General features: G+C 42.2%; 2 protein-coding genes across 2 annotated transcripts in view; both read right to left on the bottom strand.

The window, feature by feature from the left end:
* Positions 1 to 1,978: 1,978 nt before the first annotated feature.
* LOC108571260 (membrane metallo-endopeptidase-like 1) lies at positions 1,979 to 6,328 on the bottom strand. The gene is made up of 18 exons (XM_017933260.1): positions 6,309 to 6,328; positions 6,116 to 6,207; positions 5,870 to 6,031; positions 5,695 to 5,808; positions 5,195 to 5,412; positions 4,905 to 5,132; positions 4,741 to 4,833; positions 4,491 to 4,632; positions 4,317 to 4,422; positions 3,529 to 3,619; positions 3,278 to 3,454; positions 3,105 to 3,205; positions 2,966 to 3,024; positions 2,839 to 2,890; positions 2,697 to 2,764; positions 2,489 to 2,628; positions 2,245 to 2,412; positions 1,979 to 2,188 (listed from the first exon to the last, which is right to left on the bottom strand). Exons 1-18 carry the CDS (start codon positions 6,326 to 6,328, stop codon positions 1,979 to 1,981), a joined length of 2,241 nt encoding a protein of 746 aa, XP_017788749.1.
* A 3,397-nt stretch (positions 6,329 to 9,725) lies between these two features.
* LOC108571281 (5-hydroxytryptamine receptor 2B-like) overlaps positions 9,726 to 26,301 on the bottom strand; it is a 33,721-nt gene continuing 17,145 nt past the window's right edge. Inside the window, exons 3-6 of the mRNA XM_017933282.1 lie at positions 12,659 to 12,802; positions 11,216 to 11,371; positions 10,842 to 11,002; positions 9,726 to 10,212 (exon numbers count right to left, since the gene is read on the bottom strand). Of these exons, the coding sequence (XP_017788771.1) occupies positions 9,726 to 10,212; positions 10,842 to 11,002; positions 11,216 to 11,371; positions 12,659 to 12,802 (948 nt within the window). The remainder of the gene's footprint in view (positions 10,213 to 10,841; positions 11,003 to 11,215; positions 11,372 to 12,658; positions 12,803 to 26,301) is intronic.

The following is a 26,301-nucleotide window of genomic DNA, read 5'->3' as shown; positions in this document are numbered from 1 at the left end:
AAATGAAGCGTGGACCTTCAGAAACTTTCACATATAATTTTTAAGACCGTAGGTCCTTTCTGCACCTGTCGCATTCAAGCTTAACATATTTTCGTTATTTCAATAGATACGCGTGACAAACTATGCACTTTTAAACACGAGGAATGTATAATGGACTTTTATTTACATTCTCCAATAATTTTTGTAGTCGTATGAAGTGTGGTTTATTAGATATTAGCAATTGTTTATAACAGTTGACTATACTCGAGTACGATGTATAGGGAACACTCTCATATAATATTTAGTAACTAGTAAACTAAACGGAATATTTTAACAAAACTTATATGGAAACGTAGCTAAAGAAGTTGACTTTCAAACGCATATAGTTAGTTGTATGAGAATTTAAGAGAAAGCTGTGAAATTATTGAAAAACTGTAAAGACGATCGATGGTATGCGGTATCGTTCCCGACGTCCCGTACTAAATTATTAATAAATAATTATCGAAAGGATCTAGAGATTTAAAACTTAGAAGTGAAAGTTGCTGAAGGTCCACAATTCATTCTTCAATTCCAAAAGTTTACAAAATCATCGTAATTATCGAGTTATTAATGATTTTCCTCTGTCCGACTTGGTGTGGCGTAAACGATCGCAGTATCGGTCCCGATATTAATATTAATAACTATTTATCGAAAGGTTCTACGGCCTTAAAAATTATACGTGAAAGTTTCTGAAGGTTCACGCTTCATTCTTCAATATTAAAAGTTCACGAAATCGTCGTAATTATCGAGTTATTAATGATTTTCCTCTGTCCGACTTGGTGTGGCGTAAACGATCGCAGTATCGGTCCCGATATTAATATTAATAACTAATTATCGAAAGGTCTCAGAGCCTTAAAAATTATACGTGAAAGTTTCTGAAGGTTCACGCTTCATTCTTCAATATTAAAAGATCACGAAATCGTCCTAATTATCGAGTTATTAATGATTTTTCGTCGACCGGCTTGATGATGCGTAAGCGACTGCCGTATCGGTCCCGATATTAATATTAATAACTAATTATCGAAAGGTCCTGGAGCCTTGAAACTTATACGTGAAAGTTGCTGAAGGTTCACGCTTCATTCTTCGATACTAAAAGTTCACAAAATCGTCCTAATTATCGAGTTATTAATGATTTTTCACCGGACCACGTGGCTGGGGCCCCGGGAGGTGGAGCATGGCGGCCCGCCAGCCAATGGGAAGCGTTCTCTATTTGTCCTTCTCGCACACTAGTGCTTTCCTTGTCTAATACCTCTGTTTATATGATGTGTTCCTATTAAAAAATGGTAGTTCGCGTCACCCAACGCTAGATGGCGTTACTCTCGCAGGCCTTTTTCTTCTGTCCTTGTCTAATCCTGTTGCTCTCCTTGTCTAACACACGGCACTATTGCTATCCTTGTCTGCACCTATTCCTTTCCTTGTCTAACTCATTGCTTTAGCCGTATCCTTATCTACCGTTTTTCGTTTCATTGTCTAACTCGTTTCTCCAGCGTTATCCTCGAATAACTTATTAATTTAATACTTCCAACATTAATAAACTACCATTTAAAATGTTATTTAACAAGAAACACTAATTTTACTGTATTTAAAGTTCTTGAAAATAAAGTAGAAACTTTCTTTTACTGTCTACGTTATTTAGTAACGTTGAAGCAATGAAAAATTTGATTAGAAGTAAGCATTTGAAACTGCTTGCTATACGCAATTATGCTCCAATTTACAATAACTATTATTAAAGGAGAAAAATTCAAAGAATTTCCATTTAAAGAGTCAACTAACCTGATAAGATTATACTTCGGGAATTTATTATACGTACGGGAACGAAGTTGAGCTGAAGGTTTCTTATTTTCATATTTGAAAAGAAGACACCGTTAGAAAATGAAATAAACCATGTCCGAACATGGTTAAACTATCGGCAGGCTGTTTAAAGCGGTATAAATTTAAATGCATTGGGTAATATCTGTTCTCATTGGCCTGTGCTAACCAGGGAATCCTCCATTTTCCAAATATTGCATTTCTTCTCTGGATTCATAGGGCTGCCCAATGGACAGGAAAATGTGTTTGCAAAATCTTGATTATTCGAAAGGGAACCAATGGACCTCAACCGTGCTGTACTGTGCGTGTTTAATTTGGCTTCTGCGAGTGACGGTCCATGATCTCTACTTGTGCACCATACCTTAAAAATACCAAGCTCATTTCGTGCACAGAGTTGATTACTATCGATATACTTACGTTGGTGAAAGACAGAAAGAAAATTTGGTTGTTTGTGAACGTCTCCAAGCCAGGCAATGATAATTCTGCCTTTCCTTTTATACTCTCCCTTCGTTTATACGCTCTAAATGCAGCAATCAATCCCATGGTGTCTGGCATGTTTTCGTCGAAAGTCTGATTGCCATAATTCTGTAAAATAATTGTCAGTGGCAAGGCTAACTTCTTTCTAGAAGTATTCGACTAGAAAGGGTTAAAGGTCTGTGACCTCGATTCTTGGACCGTTCGGTGTTCCATCCAGAGTATAATTATTGTACTGCTCAACGAAGCACCGTGCACTTTTATAGTACTCCTCCGTCATTTCTTCTGGCCAACTTATCTTCTTGCCGTATTCATTGTAAAGTCGTCCTGAAAAGACATTTTCAAGGGGAACAGAGAATACAACATATTTCTCTCGAAAAGGAGTAGGTACTAACTTTCTTCGTCGAATGGATGATACATTTCATGGGCTAACGTATATCCTGTCACCGCATAATTGATCGTACTGTTAAAAGGAAAGTGTTGAAATGAGAAATTCAACGATACAACGACAACTTCATTCGGAATTTTCGTACGTACTTCGGTTGTGCTCTGGTGAAAAATGGTTCCTGCAGATTGGCCAGAGGCACAGCTGTGTGAATGCGTTAATTAAAATACTCCAGTCTAACTAATACACGGTTAAGTGAGAAAAATGAAGAACACTTACTTATCGAGTTAGATTCGCTGAAGTAGAAAGAATTAATTGTCAAAGGACCCACAATCCACCTGAATTCAAGAAGAACATGAAAGTGTGCATTTAATTTTCAGCCACGATAATTTCAATTGATCAATACGCAATTATTTACGATTCTACTTCATCTTCGTGCTTCAAACGTCGCAGTTCCCTCAATTTATAGTACTTCTCAAGCTCCAGAGCATTTTCAAAGTACGTCGATCCCATTGTAAGCTATAATCATCAAACCCTAAAATCCCCATCAATCTGAAACCCTTCTAAAATATAAAAGAAAACCTCGCACACCTCTCCGAAATAATTCTCCATGATAGTCTTATTGTTATACCAATCAGGGTAAGCGATATTTCTCTTAATTAACCTAATCCTCCTCAAAGCTAAATTCTTAATCTCCCGATTCGCCCAATTCGATCCTTCGATCTCAATTTCCATCTCCCTCTCCATATCGTTTAAAGCGTCCGAAGCCTGCAGCTCAGGAAAATTGGAGAAAAAAATGAATCGATTGAAATTTCACACAATCCTAAATAAGATAGATTTACCAATTCCACGGTGTCGTTGGAGAAATATCTCCTGGAATATTCGTACGCGATGACGTCGTCCATTCTCGGCTCCGTCAAGCATAATTCTGACCTGGGAACAATTCGAAAATAATCGCGAGGTAATCCATACGACTAATTGAAATTAAATCTAATTAATCTAAATTGGACCGTATCCGTATTCTACTCGCGCCACGTCCTTCTACCTTTCATAATCATGTCAGACTCAACCGTGGAGATATCCCACGAATGTTTACCACTTTCTGGACAATCACGTCGGCCGTGGACGCTTTTAATTTTCCACGAGAAAGCCCATTTCCCGATTCGTTGGGTTGTTTGGCCGTACCGACGAGTATCCCCGATAGACCGGCATGTCCCGAAAAAGCGAGGTCTTAGCCGGCACGAAAAATACTTTACCACACCCAAAAACTCGACGCCTCTCACATCTAAGATCATAAACAGACCTCCAACAAGCAATATAACAAATGTAAGAACAAATTCCCCACTTTCACACCCCAAACACACTACACACTTCCACCACCTACGACTGTTTTCACACCACCAATCGCAATAGCGAACTAGCGAATTATAAAATAGCGAACACCACACGACACCAGACGATCCACAAATACATAGTTTTGACAGCAAACTGTTGCGCGTTAATAGTCTATCTTCCGAGCACTCCCCTATCCCGAGTCAGACTCAAAAAGAGGGACAATTATCGGTAACACTGGTAATTGAATTCGCGTTAACGTCGCGGCAACCTACTCTGCCTAATTTGTTAAGCGAACCTGGCTTGTTGCTTCTCCTCGCCTTTAATCCACTCGGACAGTTCCCTCATCTCGTTGGTCGTCCTCGCGATTGTACTCGAGACGAAGTTCCAGTGAAGATAGTTCGCTACGCGAAGAATAGCAAGTGGACTACTGAACGAGATGCTTCGAAACAGTGTACAATTACATTCTCACCTATTGTTCTGCTTGGAGTTTCGTCCAGAAGTGGTACTAACCTCTCGAAATAACCTGGAGAAGTTATTTTTATTGCCGTGTCCTCGGGAATATCGATGTCCAATTGCTTGAAAACGCTGGCTATTTTCTTGGTCCAAACGAGCTGTAAAAACGTATTTAACAATCTAGCTGTACGCAAATTTTCAAGCTTCAGTTCGGATAGAAATTTGTGAAAATTTCATTCAGATCGACTGAAATATCAATCTTTTACCACAGACTTTTCTGTACTCGGTTTTAAATCATTGTACCACTCTTGGAAGTTCTTTACTGTCATGCTCACGTAATCGTCCACTAAACTAGTGATCTGTAAGCCAAAAATTTGAATCAGAAATCAAATTTAAACTAAGATTTTGTTTTTTTCTTCATTTACGAAACCTTGGACAATTTCCATTGGAAGTCGAGTATATCGTCGATATCCTTTTCCAATTGTTCCTTCGGTACGTCTAATCCGTCAGCCCCGATTATTCTCGACACGATATACGAGATATACCTGGGATATTTTTCGAACCCTCCTAACTCGTTCTCGTCGCGAACAGTTTGGTTGTCCGAATCGAAACGTTGATGCAGCATCCACGTGTACGCAGGCATGTCTGGTACGTCCAACTAAAACGATCGCGGAGCTCTTTCAGAATCGTCACCATGCACCGTGAAAATCGATTGCTCACCACAATGGTCAGCTCGCTCGAATTTCCACCGTACGCCGCTACACGGACGTCGTGCAACAAATTGGATCCCCTTAAATGAGCGTAATAATCGTCGATGTTCTGCCATTTCTGTCCACTCTCGTTCCACTTGTTCAGCGCCATTGTTATCGGCCATCCACCGATTTCATTCAATATCGACACTAATGGCACCATGCCTCGTTTATTCATACCATCTACCAGTTTCAAACAATCCAACTAATCAGATATTCACTCACTCTCTCCGAGCATTCTATCATTTCTCCCTCTGACTGAGAATAAAAATCGAAATTCTATTCTGAGTACTTGGAGTGTCTCAATTGACGACAAAATAAAGATCCCTGATATTTTGTAAAATATTGTAAAAATATTGGAAGAAACCTTGAGAAATAAACGTGTATTATTAGATAAAATACTGTTAGATCGATTTAACGAATAGAACTGCCAAATAGCCTGGAAGATTGTGTCTGTGATGTCTCGAAGATGTCTGTAAAGGGTTAAATTTGATAGGATACCTGTGTCCATGCAAGCCTTGTACCATTCTTTCGCTATTCTCACCGATGGAATTTCATCGTTTCCTGGCTCTAGCTTCAACATCTCTGCGAAATCGTTACGATACACCGGATGAAAGTTCAGGAATAAACGGTGGACGAAACTTACTCTCGACTTTTCGTTTGTTCTCGCTATTGGAGACTTTTCGCATATTCCACGAACTCTCTCCAGATGAAAGTAGACCAGTTCCCGACCAATTGCCGCATGCATATTCATAGAAGTCCACGCAAGGATCCACGGAGTGGTTCATGTTCCTCAGTATCGTCCTTGCTGTTTCATACGGTATCGTAAAACCGAAGCGTTTTCTTTTCTTACGCCGAACCTCCTTTTCTCCAACTTTCGACCACGTCTTACCGAATTCTTTGCACTCGTCCGTTGAACAAACTGTACTTTCTTCTTTTTCCACGGTGATCGCCGTTGCATGGACCAGAATCAGAAGGAAAGATCTGCACGATCAATTGAACCAACGTTTCGTTTAATCGTCGCTGTATAAATTCGCATAGGAGAAGAAGGAGAGAATTTAGAAATAAATAGAACGCACACGTACTGAGAAATTGCGAGCAGCATTTTCTTCGACCAAAGTTCCACGTCGACACTCGACACGATACTAATTATCGAATCCCAAGTTTCGAGAAGTAAATAATTGATAATGAATTTATATCACGGAGGCGTTACACGATATCGCTGTTAATCGCGTGTTTGGACGTTTCCTGGCCATTGGCTCGCGAGAGATATTAATTTCAGCTTGTAAATAAATCTTCGTTTTATCGTATCTTTCCAGAATTATACTGCGGAAAATTTGTTTCACTTATTTATACGATTCTTTGCCCTATGGAAAATAACGTAATTCTCGATGCACGAAGTCTTATTTCGAGGAAATGAACGTGTAGGGTCGATTGTGAATATCACGAAATGCTGATTAGGAATAATACAGCAGTATCGGTATTTCCTGACCAGTGACTCGAACATTTCTGCATGTATATCGGGGCTGCAATATTTCACCGGGGTGTTTGTGTCGCGCCACTCGCCGCACTCTCGTGTAAAATAATAAAGACATACTGTCCAATTACTGTGCAACGTTCGTTACATTATACACCATCGTTGATATCATTTCGATAATTACTGTTTATCAGCGCTCGTATTCGACGTGGAATTTATTCGTAGAATTGACCGTAACAGCTTTTCGACGAACAACAAATTCGTTTCGAATTCGTTCCTCGGAAACGTGAAAATTCTCACATCGACGAGCAAGAACCGAGCGTACGTCCGAGTGGAAAAAATTCACTGTGTGTCTCTACGGTGACGGTAAAAGAGAAGCGCAGAAAGAAAGAAGAATAGGCAACTGATGGGAAACAAACCAGAGAATATGAAGTTGAAGTCGGCCGAGCGTTTCAGCCGACTCTTTTCAAACTGTTACATTTATTTACATCAGTGATTGCAAAGAAATAATATACATACGAAGCATCGTTGTAAACGTACTGGTTTCTCTCTCTCTCTCTCTCTCTCCCGTTCGTTTTACACTTTTTTCTTTCCTGTTTCAGGTAACGCATCGTTCGTCTTTCTTCATACGCAACACGCGAACGTGACAACCATATTCCTTCGTTTTCTTTTCATTTTTAGTATTGCATCATCGAAAAAGGGGCGCAGCCTTAAACTAGGTAAATCTCGCTGGACAAACTTGTGTACCACTACTCTGCCACTTTTAGTATACGTTTTTTTAATTTTATTTTATCTTATTTCTTTTTTACTTTATTCCTGTCTCCAGTTGAACACGCGTGAATTCTCGCTCGATGATAGATAGAGCAATAGTAAGGCGTTGTTGGACGATCGTCGGTGCGATCGTTTGATCACTTGCGAACGCGTCGAGGATCTTTTCTCGTGTCTACTTAGAGATTCTTTAAATTAACGAGAGATCGATGAAGAATTGAAAAAGAATCCTCGAGAAATTCATCGTTGATATTCCTCACTGTGTAGAAAATTCAAAATTCGATAAATCATAAATAAAAAAGGTGAGAAAAGAGGGAAAAATGATCACAGAGCAATGAAAAATTGATTAAGTAACCACGGAAAATTCTCAAGAAGGCGTTCTTCACTCTACAGAAAATTAAACACATAGAAAATCATAAATAAAAAAGCATTAACTTTAAAAGAGACCAGAAAAGAAGAAGAATTGGAAAGAAATGTCTCTCTAGAGGAGACACGTTTAAGATCCAAATATACACGACCGTGGATCGCGGAAACATTATGGAAAACGCGTCTAGCTTGATGTCGAAGTGGTGAGCAATCGAACGCGAGAGGGAAACGCAAAAGTTTTGATCACCTGCTGCTCGAGAACAACGATGCGAACTACAGGTTGCGTTTGGTTGGCTCACCACGCTGCTTTTCGTGCTTATTTCTCCACGGATCGATTTTCACTGGTACTCAGATGGAGGAGAGCGGAGGATAAAGGAGGATAAAGGATAATCGCTATAAGAAATACCATTAGTATTTACAATAGAATCGTCGTGACTCGTGAGAATACGATGGATCCATATCGGCGGGAACTACGATTTAACCATATCGAAGAAGAGAAAATCCGACGATCTATTTTTCGCCCTCGACGGTCTAATGTCTATTTTATCTTATAATCGTTACCATTTTAAAATGACAATCGCAGAGCGGCTTTCTTCGTGAGCAGCAACGGAGGAAACGAACGTTTATACAACTGTACACGATTAATTGTCGCGTGTATACACGTGTTTCTATCGGCAAGGTTTCGTTTCGAACGGTTCCAGCAATAATCGCACATAATTATCCCCGTCGAGTGTGTAAATGTATCTCGATAAATGTACGGTAATTATCACGTTGGCCGAAATCATACGACAAATAGGTAACGTGTAACTGAGTTTAATTATCCACGAAAATAAGTGTACCTCGACAAATCTGCAATAATTGCAGCATCATGCAAAATTCTATGACAAACGTTACATTTTCTTTTCCTCGCTTCTATTACGAGTTTCGTGTTGTATTTAATATTTGTCACGTGATAGAAAAAAGTGATACAGTAAATTTAGTTAACTTATGTTGTAATTAGAAGGCAAAGAATCTCCGTGGATGGAGAATATGGATTAAATCGAGTGGTATATGCTTCATTTCTCTGTCTCTCGCCCAATAAACCCAGAATAGACGAGCACGCATTTATAGACGTCTCAGCATGGGCGTTAAAGACGCTGGTTTAATTAAAATCTGAAAATAATAGATCGAAACTATCTCGAAAGGCGTCAACTAGGTCACCGGTAATTCTTTGCTCCAAGATCCCAATCAGTTGGCCATTTCTCCGCTTTGATCCACTCGAAACCCTGCCGCGGCCTCGTCTTCTCTTCTCTCATTTAGAAGTTCGAGTCGGAACTAAACGTTCGTTAGATAGAAGACTTGTTTTTTTTTCCTTTTTTTTTCCTTTTTTTTTTGCTTTTTTCGTTCCTCGTATTAGAACGACGTATTCGAAGAATGCTGCGGAGCTATTTCAAAGAGAGAAACAGAACTTCTCGTAGAGTTTAGCGTTATCTTATAGGAACAGACGTTTCCTCATGTAACTACTGTGCGTCTCTCTTTTCTGTATTCCTTTGTTTTCTTTGAAAAATTCGCCTCCTCGCGTGGAATCGTTCTTCCAACAAGTGCAACGATCGCTGTCGATTACAGACAGAAATAGCCGCGTGAAACTTTCGAGGAAAAATTCTACGGACTCTCTAAGGTATGTCTAAGTACGTGATACGGTAGTTTGAACGCTATCCAAAAAGGAGAGGAAGGAGTTTCGATAATAAGAACCGTTTTATGTACACAATGTGATTCACTCGTAACTTCCACACACACACACACACACACTCTATCATCTTCATACTCACACGCACACATACACTTTATCGCGTGTTTCTTTCATCTTTCTCTTTTCTTTTTAATGCTCTTTCAAACGAATTTAAATCCACTGTCAGCGAATTATTCTGGAACCACCGCAAAGCATCCTCTTGAAGGCTTGCCTGAACTCTGGTGAGAATACTGTGTAAATCACAGGGTTCAGGGTGCTGTTGAAGTAGCCCAGCCACAGGAATACGCTTGCTATCAGCTCCGGTGGCTGGCAGACTTCGCACGTGGCACGAAGTAACGCGACCAAGAAAAAGGGCAGCCAACACGCGACGAACGCCCCGGTAATTATCGCTAGCGTCTTCGCCGCCTTCCTCTCGCGTTTCGACTCGATCGTCTCGCGTGTACGTTTGCTGGACGACGTCGAGTGGCTGCTCGACGGATTCGTCACGGTGGTCGTGGTCGTCGTGGTTGTCGTTGACACAGCTGACGGTGTCACGGTGGTCGACTGTGTCGCGTTCGCGCCATTGTACGACGACGATTTCTCCGGTGAGATCGACGAATGGTCCGGCGTGGATCTCGTTATGGTGAACGCTGTTGACTCCTCTCTCGGTCTGAAATGTTAGGAATATTAGTATAATAGGAAAGTGGCACGTACCTCTGTTCCATTTCTGAAACCTGTTGTCGCTGCGCGTTCAACGAAATTAACGCAATTGTCTCTGGCCCGTTATGAAATTTCCCTGTTCCGTTACGTTTTAACCGTTTAGCCTGTGGGTGTGATGCCGGAGAAAAATGATTCGACTAAACGGTGCATTAGGGATATTAAATTGGACGATCTATCTAGCAGCTTGTAGCTAAAGGGTTAATGAAATTTTGCTTGCCGTTAACAGGATGGAAAATTTGTTTCTCTTTATCGAGAGATTATAGAGAGAAGTGGTTGTTAAACGGTGTGTACGAGTAGGAAAGATGGGGAGTTAATTTGAATTTATTCGTGGGAAATTACGAGGAATTGCAACGGTGTACGTATATTCTGGTTCTGCGCAAAAGCCAGATTAAAATGCGCGTGTACGTGGTGTAAGAAAATGCGTTACAGAATGCCGTTAAGTATGCTGAACAATTCAGCGACGTAATTAATGTGGAGCTCCGGCAAGCATCGTTCTCACGAAGATCGTGAATGAAGGGCAAGGTAACGAATCTCGCGTAAAACCGTGCATATCTATTCAGAGTCGCGGAGAAGCGGAACCTTCTAGTGACGAGTCTAAGGATGCCTCTTCTTTCACGGGGTGGCTGCACGATAGTCCCCGGTCTCTTTCTGATTCGCTTCCGTGCTGCTTGAAATATCCTCCAGTACAGAAATAGAATAACCAGCAGGGGCAGGTAGAACGTGGCGCAAGTGGCGAAGATCTGGAATGTATTTTAAGAAATTCCACCTTTAAACGCTGCCTGAAATAAACATTTCTAAGAGCAGAGAAACAGGTCCGTGTTCAATTTAGATGGAAATTAAACCGCGATTTCAACGGTCGGATTATCAGCAAGTCGGGTATTTTAATTGACGCACGGGGGGAACTAATTACGAAATAATTTCACGACGATTCTGATTTATCAAGGAGCACTCACCTGGTATGCAGGATCCTGCGACACCAGACACGTTCCTTCATCTATACGTTCCAAATAATCAGGATCTTTCCAGCCAAGTTGGGGCGCCAACGAGATTCCTAAGGACACCACCCAGACGGTGACGATCAACATACCGATCCGCCGTGGATTCCTCGCCTGGAAGTAAAGAAATTCTTTCACCGGTTATCACACTCGAGAAATTGGCGGGCCTCACACTTCTCGAATTCCTTTTTTCCCTCCTACCCCCACCCTGAGACATTTTTATATCGGTACCGTCGGGATAATATATTCAGATCGGGGTCAGGAAGGCTGAATATCGAAGGAATTTCACCATTGAAATAATAATACCACTTTAAACTCTCTCTGTCGAGCAACGTGTAAATAGAATAAAGAAGTATCGTTCGTTGTGAAATGAATTCGTTCGAAATTAGACGAGAGTTGGAGAATGCCTCGGGAAACGTAGACGCATGTTTGCAATGTTAATTTCAGGGCTCTACAAAACACGGTTTAAATGTCGATGATATTCTAAGAAAATTTACAACAATGTTGCGCGAAGTTGCGAGGCACGAAAGAGCTTTGAGACCGCGTAATAACGTAACAGCATTGTTCTGTGGTCTCGTGTGCTCCGCCAACATATTCCAACACTGTTCAAAGTTCGAAAGCGCATTTCTGACACCATTAACATTATTTAATATTACATTTCGACGTATTCCCGGCGTTCGCGTTCAGTTACACAATATGCACTCGATTCGTTCGAGATCTCCGGCTTCCTGAACTACAATAGTATCGGTTCGGCCATAATCTCTCGTTTCGTATCCCATAACAGCAAGTATCCAGAACATACGGGCGCCAACAGCTGGATATCAACAGCGGGGATTTAGATTCGATTAACAATTGACGTGTCATCGATACGACGACACAATCTTCGTTGTCTGATAGAAATTTCAAAGAAAATTATCCAGCACACGGTAGAGCTTTAGTCACGATCAACGGTAACAGAATTATCTTCATCCAATTTCACTCGAATTTCAAACTTCTTCCTAAACTTTCCCTTCTTAGAATAAAGTACATTATCTCACGACACCGTTCTATTCCAACGGAATCCCGTAGCTTCCGTTTTCAATGGAAAAAAGAACAAACAATTCTGCCGGTTTGTACACGCAATAACCCTACTAATTGCATCCTCCGCATTAACGATCCCCGGATAGCACAAAGGGAGCAAGACACCGTAGCCCCGATTATCGAATTGCATTCTACAATCAATATATACGACGTCGTGTCCCCTAATCCCCTTATCGCGAAGCATCGCGCAGTCCCTACGGGGCCTCGTGACCACGCGATCGTGACGTAAGTTCGTCACTCGTTAAACGGTTTCAGTCGTCGTTTCTTGTTGCTCGACTTGCTTCTACCTGCCGCCCGTTGAGACCGCGAGTGTTAATTAACCTGTATATAATTGAGATCGGTGACTGCCCAATATCTGTCGACCGCGATAGCCACCAGATGCAATATCGAGGCGGTGCAGCAGAGTACATCGCTGCTTGTCCACATGTCGCACAGCTCAGGGCCCAACGGCCATCTCGAGTTTATCTGTAATATAAACAGAGAATTATCCGTTAAGGGAGTGTACACGTAGCATTGCCGCGACGTCGTTGTGGATCGATCGTCTGGTAGATCCTCGACGTGTTTCTACACACCCCTCTCTCCTGAGGATCTCCGCGAGAGCTCAGAGTCACCCTTGGTGCGTGTACAGGGTCGTACAAAAGTCCAACGACTTTATGGAAATTGTAGGTTCGTTTTATAAATACAGGATGGAAATTGATTTATTCTTCTTCTTCTTTCGTACGAGATGGACGAAGGAGAAAAGGTTTACTTTCTATACATTCTGTCTCTCTCTCTCTGTCTCTCCCTTCAATTTCTCTCTCGAGTGTCGTTTGAAGCGAAAATAAAGTCGTTAGCGAGACGTCATTTCAATTCCACCGAGCATCATCTTGCTCTGCAGTTGAAGGGGAAGTCTAATTACAACGGGGCTTCTATAGGTTGGAAAATATAGCAACTGAAAACAGAGAAACGAAAGGGGGAGGGGGAGGGGGGGAGAGGGTGTAGCTTCTCACGGGGAAATTGCAATATCAGCGCTTCCAAGCAGGAAACTATAGTAATAACAGACGGCATAATGAAAATTACTGTAGGGGTGGACTCTCCGACGGTGGAAATTCCGGTAACTACCGCGAGCTTCGAAGCTATCGTGCCTTCAACGAATAGAAAGAGGGTGTGGTGGTAGGCGGAGGAGGATTCTGTCGACATGAAAATCCTCGCGCTCCTCTCTGTGACAAGTGCAACTACATGGCACACTCATTTCCAATTTGCCACACGTGCAAACACGTGAAATTGTCGATGTAAATAACACGGGTGCCGCGTTACGAGCGTACACACACGCCGGCAACTTTTCTCAATTCCGTTCCCCGCGCTCTCCCCCCGGCGCCTTTCCACGCGTGTACAACAATAAAACAGAAGAAAAAAAAAAAGGAATAACGTACAAACACGCGTGTTTTTCTTCGTTTTCCATTAAACCAGCCACCAGGGTAGAGCAGAAAGGGCGGGAAACGAATTATTGGGAACGGTAGTTTAATTGAATTTATGCGTTCGATCGATGTAGTTTTCAATTGAAAAAATTCCGTCGCCCCATCTAAATAAAACTTTATCGCGGATGTACACGATAGCTTGTTTATTTCAAATACTTGATAGCACTCGTGAATGTTATAAAACACGGTTTTACAATGACAGTAATCGTCCAATGTTTTCGCTATAATCGTACGTCTGTTTCTAACGTTAATTTCTTACCATTTCGATAAACGTTGAAATATTGAATTAAACGTGCCTAACTGGTGACTATATTTCGTTCGAAATCGACAATAACACCTTGTAAATTAAACCGCAAATTTTTTCATCAAATTACACTCAGATGATAGAGGAAAGTGTATCCTTGAGACAGCATTTTGTTTCATCCGGATATCTCAATCCATTGCCGAGATATAAGAACTCAAAGTATACATAGTGCGCTTAAGACGCGCGGGGGTTGTGAATGGGCCCCACGAGCCCCCGTGACCTATATTGTTTCCTGGAAATGCGTACTCACAAGTAGTAATAGTAAAAAAACCTGCTGACTCGACGTCTGTCACTGACCAGCGCACGCGGCGCGCGCTTCGTTGCGTCATCGTGTGAGAGAGAGTGAGAGGCCCGAGTGTGCGAGAAGGACAGAGACAGTAAATTATTAAAAATTGCCTTCCTCTTTACACGACAATATCTCCGGAACTGGAAGACGTATCCAGACGAAACAAAGTGTGTTTTAAAGTGGAAGGTTCATCGCTTCTAACAGCGTACCTCACGTGAATACAACTTTACTATCTTCAGAGTTATAAGGGCGCAAAGTTTTACGAAATTTAATAGGAATTAACAGAGTTTCTAGCCAAATATCTGTCATTCTTGTTGCTGTAATAATATTGATAGGTGTATTTCGAGTATTTTGCGACTCGTTTACGGTGTCTTAGAGTTTTTGTGCTAGGATCAATGTTGAATCTTTATCACGAGACTGATTGTCTCTCAATCACGTCAATTAACGGAACAGGTTTCACGTGTTCCGGCTATTTATCGCTCGAGGAACAAGAGGCCAGTTTACGTACGTGTACCGATAGCGAATTACTTGTTCACACGGGAACAACCGAATGCCGAAGACACGTTCCGGTGCTTGGCTTCATGGTAACGAGGGCCACAAGATTCCGCCCTCGTAATTGGCCTAGTTGCCACGATCGACGATCGCTCACGAGTTGTCTACTAAAGAACTGAAGAAAGGGAGAGGAGGTTAATAAAGAGAAAAAAATATATCCAGCTAAAAAGCATCTAACTTTACGAAGAAGCCTTTTGCACCTGAAAGAAAAGCGTAACCTTTCTTCCGTACCACAGTGTATATACACAATATGTACACGTGTATACGTGCACATAAACTAAGGAAAAATTTGTCGCTTCAACGTTCCGCCATCTTCATTTTTCCCTTTAATGAAACTTCTCGTATTAAAAGGATTACTTAGTTAATTAAACGTTAATTAAACTCTGCGCGCTTCGGCTCGTGCGAGGGGAATATCGCGAGCAGCGCGGAAAGCTTGCCTCGCTAATAGAAAAGAAGCTGGTGCGCTGCTGGCTCGCTTATCAATGGCAGATTCCCTTCGAAACAATTTTTACGACTTCCTTCCCTCGGTAACGTCACGGAAATCCTGATCAAAAATTCAACGAACAGATAGCGAAAAGTCCGCGTGTTAATCCAGCTTCGTTATTCTTTCGAAATTGACTAATTAAAAATACCCTCGTTAATTAGAGATGTCGAACACGGTTCACTTTCTGCCATAAACTCTACGTAGAATTTTTCGTCCAATGACGAATTTATCCCCGCTCCGTAATTTATCCACCGAGCGAGAAGGTTCAAGGATCAGCTGCGATATCGCTCCCACTGTATAATTAATTCAACCGGTGATAAATAATAAAAGTGGCGATTGCGTCCGACGTGAAAGCTGACCGGATAAAAGGGGAAGGGATTTTCTATTCAAAGCTGTTGGCGTACAAATTTTAAATCACCAGGGGAACGAAGAGAGAGAGAAAGAGAGAGAGAGGAGAAAGCAAGCGGTACACACTAGCAGCGACGATTGATTTAAAACGTTGTCCCATTTTTCGAGTCTCTGAAGAGCGCTCGGCCAGCGCTTACCGAGCGTGTTTCTAAATAAAGCTTCTTCTTGCTTCGATCAAAGTTGCAGAAGACAGTTTCCTTGGTTTGATAAAGTCGGCACTTTTTCCACCCTCCTTCGCATCTTCTTCTTCTCTCTACTTGTACTTACATATCGGAACGAGGCCACCGCTCTCTAATTTCCACTCAATCCCGCCTCGTTCGGCCTTAAATCGCCTCGATACACGTTTTCAATCGTTAGATCGCCATTGAGTAACCTTACTGTCAGCCAATACTGTTGTCAAACTACTTCTTTATCGAGTAAATCGAACTGAATTCACGGGTATACCTAAAATACTCTACACAGTATCTTTTACAGATAAAATGATTTATGCTCGCGATTTCTCGAAGAACCAGTCGGAAAATGTATTCGTTAAGTTGGTCGATTAAGCACTCGAGAAGAGGAGGAGGTCTCGAGCGTACAATCGTGAAAGCAAGGATTCAATTCCCAAGAGAAGTATCCTTTTCTCCCTCCCTCATCGCTGATCCATTACCCGATGAAGCAAGGTGATCGGGATCCGTGAACGTAATCGCAACGCCATTGGTCGTGCATCAATGTGTTGAACACAAGCTATCTGAATACCTGGTATCAAGAGACTGGGCATCGAGCGGCAGGCAGACGGGTTGGAAAGCGTTTGTTCGCGTACAATAGAATCTCCGGCTCGGCTGCCACAACGGACCGCCCTCGTAAATCATCTGCTCGTGTCAGTGCGCAACATACTCGTAAGGAGATTAGGATCGATACAACCGGTATCAGAATTCCAGCAGGCCGGTCATGCTGTATGGAAAAAAACTGTCGAATTTCAATACCAGCCGAGAATTCATCCTAATTATCGCTCTGATCACGTCGAACAGATATAGAACGTGAGCTAGCCTATCGTTCGCCAGATCCCTGGATTCATTCCAAAACTAGAAACGAAGAGTTAGCGGACCAGTCACTGTGAATTTCGAGCCCATCTCTGTGCTTGATTTGCATCCATTTCTATGGTCCACGAGTTTCGTTGAAATATTTATCGCATTGTACCCCGGGCTGTATTATACTTGAGAGATTTATAGATCGTCCGATTTGTCAGAATTATCATTTGTAAGCGTTTGCACGATAGCAGAATTTCCAAATTACTTTGCCTTCGAAAAGTACACAATTTTCAAACCTTTGTACAGATTACAGGAAATACATTGATCCAGCTGATCTGAATTTGCCGTAATTTCGATTTATCAAAGTTTCCATGGATTTACGAGATGGATAAATAAATTTTCAAATCCCTCTCGGTCTGATAAACCGGATAAAACACTCCGTCAGACTACTGATAAATTATCCACACCGATATGGAACCGTAGCCAGGTGAAAACGGCGTTACCAGTTGATTTGTCCGATTCTTTGAAATCGGCAGCGGGTGTCGATGTGCAGTAACTCAGAGACAGGTCGATTCCAATCGAGACCACGGTGAAATTAATGCCCCCATGTCGGTGCAACAAGTGCCGAAACTGTCATAACGTCCGGCTCGAAATGACCCGCTCAAAACAGCCGTGAATGGAACGTGGAGAACGCCGCACAGTTGTCCAACTTCTCCCCGACGCTCGATTCTCACGTTAAGTAAACATCACTTGCGAGAAGTTCTCGCCGGTTCGGGAAATTGCAGGGGATCTTACTTGGTAACCATTGTTGATCGAGCCTGTCAAAGGGGTAAATCGAGCCTCAAATATTCGGTGATAATTGCAAGCTCCGAGTATGAACTCTTGTACTTGTAAATGTAGACGAAAAGTTGTTAGAACAGAGAAGAATTATGTGATAATTTCATTCATAGCTCTTCCTTTAAATTCGTTATAAACTGTTAAAAATAAAGATCTCCACAGACTAGACAGAAAGATTACCTCGAAAATCCTTAGATTTCAAAGAGCTTTCAACCCTTTATCAAAGGGTTAATTCTAACCACGAAATAAATCAGGAAATAAGGAATCACGGAACCCCCATAAAATTCGATTTTCCCTTAAAACACAGCGGAATGATTCAGTGGCTGTCTGGTTAATTAATATCGACCACAAGGAACGACGAGAAGGATGGAAAAGTGTTCCGGAGGACTTGGTGGAAAGAAGGTCTTAAGTATTACGTCAAATGGCTCAAGTGAACTCAATTTCCACTTACATTCGGGGGCTCGGTTATCTCGGATAAACGGAATCAGGCCAGGGGCTCGTTGAATCGAGAGCTGCCGGTTAAATGAGACGGCCAGGGCCGGTATATAGAACTGAAAGTTAGCGGGGGGGAGGAAACGCTAGGCCAGGCCAGGCCCTTGCCTGGAAAATTAATGGCACTTCACAAAGGATACAATTCATGTGAGAACATTTTTCCTCGCGTCGTCCCTGAGAAGCCTCGACGAGAATCTCGTCCCTTTTCCTCCGACTCCCTAAAAAATTCAATTACACGCCCTGGAAAAACAGACCGCCTTTGTCGACCGTGGGCTCCACTTTGTATTTTTAATAACCATCCCTTCTCTTCTCCTTCCTCATGGTTGTTGTACCAAAGACGTGGTTAAAGACTGTCGCTTCTTCTTCTTCTTCTTTATTACACAGGTATCTCGAGATGCTGGAATTATTTACACGTCTCGTTCGTCGAATCTGTTTACCAATCCGAGAATCCAATTCTCGATCTCCGTTCGTTTAGAGAATAATTCGTTCGACCGTAATTGTACAAATTCCTTCGATCTGTAAGAATTGTCCGGTCGTTGCGAGGATTCAATTTCAACGGAAAGAATTCTTGTAGCAATTAACGTTCCTTACGAGATACCTGGACGACAAAAATTCGCGGAATCAGGACGAGGTCGCAGGTTCAAAGAATCCAACGCAGACACAGAGGGGAGTGTGAAAGGTCTCGAGTAAGGGAGAGAACGTGGTTGATAAGAGAGCGGCGAATGAAAGAGGGATACAGGGTTGGATTGACGCACGCCTGCTTAAAAGTCCATTCATGGTATTGGAATCTAGCTTCGAAAGCCAATCGACTTTTGTCTTTGCCACCGCCTGCTGTGTTGTTCCTTTTCACCTTTCCACGTTTCTCTTTTCCCCACACCCTTGCTACACAAGAATTTCTCACGGAAAAGAATCTGTCTGTTCTGGAAAATATAATTGTTTACTTCTGTTCGATGAAATAACTCCTTCGTTTCTATTCACCGTGTTTTCTTCTTTTTTTTTTTTATCTTACGATATTGTACGAATGTTGGAGGAAAACGGGAAGAATAACGTTTTAGAAAAACGTGATCCACTATAGAAATAGGAATAAGAGTATATTCGAGGCAGAGATCGGGAAAAGTGGTACGGGTGAACAATAACGAACGGTACACCGTCGTCCCGAGATAGGGAGGATGCTATAGAAAGAAACTGCCCCCTTTTTACCACGTGCACCGGACGACTCTTTCGTGTGAAGAAAGCCGGAAGTAGCAGAACGCGTCCACATTTAGGACACATTTAACAAAACCGGCGAACGTCGCCTTCGAAGCGGCCAAATTCTTCCACACTCCGGAGGGACCGGGTACAATGACAATTCTTTCTTTTTTCTTCTTCCAGGTAGAATTACAACCACTTGCGAAGCTAAATGCTTTTATACATTCATTAATTCTGTCCTTAATTCAGACACTTTTAATCTCACTTAAATGTCAAGAGTTAAAAGATCGTTCGTTTTTCTTTCATTGCTCGTGAAATAAACGTAAGGATGCAGAATGTTTAAAATAGAAGATTCTCAAAGTAAAAGTGTCCCCTTAAACGATCGGATGCACTTTATTCCTCTGCCATCTCTGACTTCACCTCTGATTCAGAATTTTTCTACCTGATAAGTTCAAAAAAAAAAGAAAAAAGAAGGAGCAAAGGATAATACGAGGTGTTTACGCATTTTTAATGTTCATCAAAGCGATACCAGGAAGCGAAGTCTACTTGATCTTCGTTCACACCCCTGATTTGCCCTTTTATACAGCCCACACTCTCTCTAGAGCCGCCTAGCCGTGTCCGTGTTTAGAAAGCATTCACGCTGGAACACGGTTAAATTACCAGCCATCCAGCGAGTAAATAATTTTCCCAGACACCGTAAAGCTTTAGGGCACCGTATCTCCCGTAAACGTTAAAGTACAAAGTATCACGGGGGTTCAATAAACAGAGAGTGTCGCGGTAAATACTGCTTAAGCGTTATTTTATCGCAAGCTTCGTTTGCCCTTTTCAATTTTCCCACCTCTTGGCCCTCTTGTTACGCGCGTGCAATTTGCCGACGGACGTATTTCTCATCTGTCACTTGCAACAACATCGATCGATAATCTAACGCGTTGCGTGTCAATTTTGACGAGCAAGCGTTCCATCGTTGCCTCTTATCGAAGGATCACGTCTTTTTGAACGAAAGAAAAAGAAAAAAAACCCGCTTTTAAGCAAGCGCAGCATGTAAGTAAGTGTTCCGAGAGAGGATTGAATTGGACGATTAAGCTTTCTTCGACGTTGCCCGGTTCGAACCATCGGCAAACAGCTGCACGGAATTCGAGACTCGTTCAAATCGAATTTTCGCGGCCAGCAAGATTCTCCGGGCACGTGAACGATGTGTATGGACTCTGCTCGCAGAGTATTACGATTCCTCGGGACATCAATTTGGTAGGAAGACGGTCACGAATTTTAGGAGTGATCGAAATACGTTACGACTCTTTGAGACAGGTTCCAAAACTGATTCTCCATCGGGAGATGTCTTTTACTCGATTTTCTAACAAGAGCACTTCGGTGTATCTACTTTTCATCGGAACAGTGAACACAACTCGCAAAAAAAGTGTATCCTATTGTAATAATTATTCAAATTTCGACGTAGCAATTTCATTTTTCCTCCGTGTAAGCAGCTGCTTGTTCGACGAATTCCGGGAAAATCAAAAATTCGCGTCACGTTCGAGGTTCCATTTCACGGAAAAAGTCAATTCACCGTCTCGTTTGGACGCATCGAGACAAACGACGCCACGGCCAGAGTAATTTTCATCGCGAACAGCGACGAATGGTCAAGCACATCTTCCGGCTGCGCACACAGGAAACGAAGGTGGCACGCGACGAAGCGGAAGGATGTCAAGCAATCGAACGAACCTTTCAATAACCTGCTGTCCGATGGTAAGAAGGTTGGCGGTGGTAGCGGGACGAGGGGAGGGGTGAAGATGCATCGAGAATAGAAATGTCAGAACGAGCGGGGGTAGATAAAGGGTGGCTGGTTTGAAAAATAAGTAAGGAAAGCCAGAGGCAGTATCTTTCCGCCTGTGTGTCCGTCGTATTCGAGGCAGAAAAATAAATCGAGATTCCACGGACTACTATTCATAAGAATTCTCGCGTATTCACTCTATCCTTCTGCTTACTTCGCGTGAAAAAGACAAGCGGGGCGGGAATGGATAGGGAACGATAAGTCACGTGCGTCTACCTCTTTTTTTCTTCACAGACACCGTTCGATATTTAGACGAACACGTCAGCGTTAATAATATACAGGATATCTCGAACGTTATCCATGTATTGGTGGAATAAAGGAACGTGTTCGATGCTCCTGTAGAGAGTCGAGGATAAAGTGAAATAAACGCGTCGTGGTATTATCGTCGTATTTACGAGGATTTTAAAACGAGGATGCTGTAAAATCTACGAGGAGAACGCAGTTAAAACTGTGAGATCCTTTCACCGTAAAATTGTCAAAGGGACTCTTGCACCGGTCATCCTGCAACGGTGATCCCGCTACGAACGGGTTATCGAGCTCTCTTCACGTGAATTGTCAGGTAAATGTACGAGGACAGTCTTGAATAATCGAACTTTCCAATTGGTCACTGTGATAGATTGAAATTGTTCTTTACGACGTTAGGAAATATTCCTCGATACTCTTGTCAAGTTTCGAATGGAAGAGGAAGAATTCTTTAATGAAAAAGTGTTTAATACTACTTGTAGACATTAGCCTATATTATTTAATAATCCTCAGGCTTATAGAAGTAAAGCTAAAGTCAGAGTAAAAGTTGAAGTTTATTAAAAATAGAGTTTCACTATGGTTAGATCTCAACCATAATCTACACCGCAAGTGTCACTCGTTATTACAAAGCAAGTGGTTGAATACGTAATAAATTGTTCACAAGGTCTGTCAAATTTGTTCCTCTTTGTTTAAGAAATTTAACAGACGCCAGATGAAGTTACCCGAGAACAATGCAGCCATTAAAGCTAACTGTAGATGTAGAACGAGCAGAATGTCCGATCGTCAGAGGCTTCGCCCTATTGTAAAAGGGAGCCAGACGAAAGAAGATATCGCCGGCGTCCATAAGAATCCTCCTCGACTGTGGACGCGTCGAGCCTAGGTGTATTTGTTGAGAGCTTTCGAAGAATGGAAATCTTATCCCCGAGAAACGACGAGATGCGTTTGAAAAGCACGGCTGAAGTTGAAAGTTCTCGACACGAGATCTAGGAATCCGTTTTACTCGAGGATCCGCCACGAGGCCTTTCCTTGCGCACCAGATCGAACACGTTAACGTAGGTGAACATGTAGGCAAATTTTTACACACAAAACTCCTCGACGAACTTCTATAGACACTACGATGAAAGATTCATTGATCACGTGCAATATCGATATTTTAGATATTGCAAAAATTGATCTTTCCTACAATATTTGAAAAATAGAAATGATCGCTATTTTTCACACAAGAAAAGCACTCGAAATCGTGAGAAAGACACCTCAAACAAGTTCCAATTTTCTACAAATTCTCCGGATACAGTAGATAAAAGTTTGGAAGCGAGGCTTTGTCTTACAAGTTTTCCATCGTTCACTCTCGCCGATGTAATTTTCTCAACTTCTTCTCGTCAAAGGACGCGCGGCCAATCAGGGATCACACGGCCAGCATTGAGGCAGGCCGTAACGAGTCGCGAGAAGTAAAGTCGGGACAATGGGTTTGACGGGAAGGTTGCACACGAGAAAAGAGAATGGCAAGCTACGAGGAAGGAAAGCAAGCGAGCAAACGGACGGCCACGGAGGAACGGTGTGCGAAGAGCTTTCAAAGGATCCGACAAGCTTATCCGTGAAACCTGTTGGAAGCCTTCGAGGGACGCAATTGAAATTGAAAGGTCCTGTCGTCTTGGAAGGGCTCGATACAGACGCACGTGAAACTTTTACGACACGAATCCAGGCCACTCCTCCTGATCGTCTCTCATGTTTGATCCCCCCGCCTCACCTGAATTTTCACCTTGTCACACGTTCCCCTCGATCATTCCCGACCACTTTCTCCTACTCGCGAAATTGGTTGACACATCTTTCGAAAATCTTTGCGAAACAAGCTGAAAACTGCGGAGGATTATTACAACACTTTTCGCGAGTTAAATCGTGTAGGAAAGCTGGGAGAGTGATAAATTTCCTTGGTGACAAAACGCTTTTCATTAGGCATAGTGGTTTGAAAAAATGTTTCCCGTTGTCTGCCTGTATTGACGTTAAATCTCCTTATCATAATGGATAACTGTTAACTTCTTTTTTACGATTCGTGCATTTAATTTTGAACCTCCGTTTTAATTAAATTATCCCCGTTTCAATATCGTACCTGAATTCTTTATTATCGTCGATGATAAATTATTACTCCAACTGAATTGTCCCCAGGCATCTGGTTTGCATGGCGCAAATAATAAAGCAGCAACAGAGGAGTAATTTTCAGGTGTGTTCTTAAATATTCCATTAGGTAGGAGGTAATCTTGCAGGCCGTTCGCGGCAAGCTAGAATCCAGCGAATCATTTTTCACCGCGGCAGCACGTTCCCCTCGTAAATATTTCACCGTTAACCTTCTCGCATGAGCGTTTATTAACCCACGAGAGGCATCACCGTCGCGAATCCTGCTCGTTGAATTTTTCCAGCCGCTGCACGAGGCCTCCCGTTACTTCGAACTTTCACGAGAGAAACGAAATTGTTTTTCACTCGGTCCCCGTAAATAATGAAACATAAGAGTGTAATACCTCTCGGAATTCTTCGAGAATCGATTCCACGGACAATTCTCTTTCTCTTCTCTCCAACTTTGGCTCGATTTTCAATTTAACATTTCGCCTATTTGCCTGTTTCAATATTTGTTTGACGATGTCAAATAGTAGCACGTCACGTTACGTACAGCTCGATGCTGTTCGTTAAATCGATTCACTCTACCGATTGGGAGTTTCATATTCGAAAGTTTCGGCGAATCGTTGATCGAAACGTGCCAGTCGAGATCCTCTTTAATCGCCTTTGAAACGCGTCGTCGATCCAAAGTAACACACAACCTGTCCCATAATTTCCAAGTATCTGCCAAGAAAATTTTCAGTGATATAACACAGATATACTCCGGCACGAAAGCTCCAAGTATTCGATCCACGCTATTTCACGTCATATTCTTTATACATACACATCGAGCAGAAGTTGAAAAAGTTCGTGTCACATGGGTTACGCGAAGCTAGCATACACCAGAAGCTTGTCGTAGACTATCCAGAAGAATCGACGAAACTTGGGGAAATTTTACAAAATGTTTCTCCATCGATTTCGACAAGATACAGCCTCTCGTGGTTGTTAAATATCATTCGAAAATGCCACCACGAATAATACCGAGCTCGTTTCTTCGTAGGAATGTTTCATTGCTAAAAAATCAATTCATACACCGAAAGATACCGGTGAACGAAGCTCGTTCGAGATCTCCAACTGCAGTCACGTATCGATAATTTACAGAAATCGCGTTTTCCTCGGGTAATGACGTCACGACGCGATCATTACGGGGAAACGATCGATCCACCTAGCCGCGCTGCAATTTAAAGACAACTATCTCTGCTCCCTCGAGCCACTGAATCCCCTCTGTCCCCTCTATCCCTTCGGGGATCCTTCGATAATTTGCCGAGAAGCGGAAAATCGAGACAATGGGGCAACGAGTACACCTCGAAATTTCGCGAGAGCCACGTTTCGAGAAAGAATATAGAGAGAGAGAGAGAGAGAGAGATGAGGAAAGAGGGAAAATAGAAGAAGAAAGAGAGGAAGAGAATAGAGAAAAACAACAAGTTTGGTGGGGTTAAAAAGAAAGGAAAGAAAAAAAGCAGTCATTCCTGGCTGCTTTTATGCGCAGAAGCATTCTTCAGCGAGAACGTTGGCACAATGTGTGCGCTGGCACGCCCACCAAGAGGGAGCTAAATCCTTCTGCAAACAAATGGAACAGCCCTCTGTTGCAGCAAGGTGAAGATGCTGGAAGTAAACGCTCCCTCTTTGACTTTGCATCGAATTTAATACTGCCACCGGGGCGGAAGGGGTGAAACAACGAAACGCGTGCTCTCTACAAGGCGGGAACAATAACCATTCACAGCCCTCCCCACTAATCACCGTAATCTATTCTTTATTCAACCGCCGTGTACCATTCCGTGTAACTGTGTTCAATTAAAATTAATTAAAAACTGAGAAACCGTTGTTGCTGTTATTATTATTACACGGTGAACTAAGTTCAAGCTTACATTGAAAGCCAACGCGACATTGCGGCGGAGCGTAATTGTGCGGGGCTATAGAAAAGACATAAATGGCAAACAAATTATTCCGGGAGAAATAAGGAGGAATAATTAACGTTGGTAGGATTAATTGTTCCCGAGATAAAAAGAAATTTCATTTACCCGGCCGAAGGAAATTAGTAAGTTACGAAGCTAAAAGTGTCTTCTTAAGTATCGGAGCTACGAGGAAAAATTCTCGCGGGACAATTTTTATTCAGACTTTAACCGAACAGAATTTATTCACCTGTTAGAGGAACACTTTGATAAATAAACAACGTATCTGGGACGGAGTTAATTTAAAAGTTAGGAAAACTCGTAAATAAAGGAGGGAAAGGATGAATGTATATTTAAAAAAACAATCCTGTATAATAATATTCCCCGCAATTATAATTTCGTATGAGAAGAGAGGCAAAGAAGGGAACACCGTTACATCCACGTTCAGTGTATAGAGGAGACTGGAAAAAGAAGTCTTCCGGAGTATTCAGTCGGCTTCGGATAAAGTTAATCCGAGTTTCCATCTTCGCGGGAGTAAAGGAAGCCCGGCAATACCAATCAGTGTATTAATATCCTTCGAAATAGAGGGAGCCAGAGCTGCAGGATACAGCTCCGCAGGATCATTCGATATACGCGGCCGAGCGTAGCAAAATGGAGGAAGGGAACGGTGGCATGCGAAAGCGGAGGAAAATTGTAGGCAAGTCGAGTAGCGATAAATAAGCTCAACTTCGTACCCAAGGAATACAGAAACGGTTTCTTACACGAACTTAACATCGTCCTTGTTTTCTCTGCAAGCGTGTGAACACCGTGTGTATCCTCAGGATACACGCTAAAAAGC

Source organism: Habropoda laboriosa, unplaced genomic scaffold, assembly GCF_001263275.1.
Source record: "Habropoda laboriosa isolate 0110345459 unplaced genomic scaffold, ASM126327v1 scaffold57, whole genome shotgun sequence".
Lineage (NCBI taxonomy): Eukaryota > Metazoa > Arthropoda > Insecta > Hymenoptera > Apidae > Habropoda > Habropoda laboriosa.
The sequence above is the reverse complement of the archived record's forward strand: the minus strand, read 5'-3'. Positions and strand labels throughout refer to the sequence as shown.

Coding starts and splice junctions, on each gene's coding strand:
- LOC108571260 (XM_017933260.1), bottom strand. CDS start 6,328: ATGCTGCTCGCAATTTCTCA. Junction 4,633..4,740: donor CGAGTACAGAAAAGTCTGTG/GTAAAAGATTGA, acceptor ACGTTTTTACAG/CTCGTTTGGACCAAGAAAAT. Junction 2,765..2,838: donor TTCACCAGAGCACAACCGAA/GTACGTACGAAA, acceptor TCCTTTTAACAG/TACGATCAATTATGCGGTGA.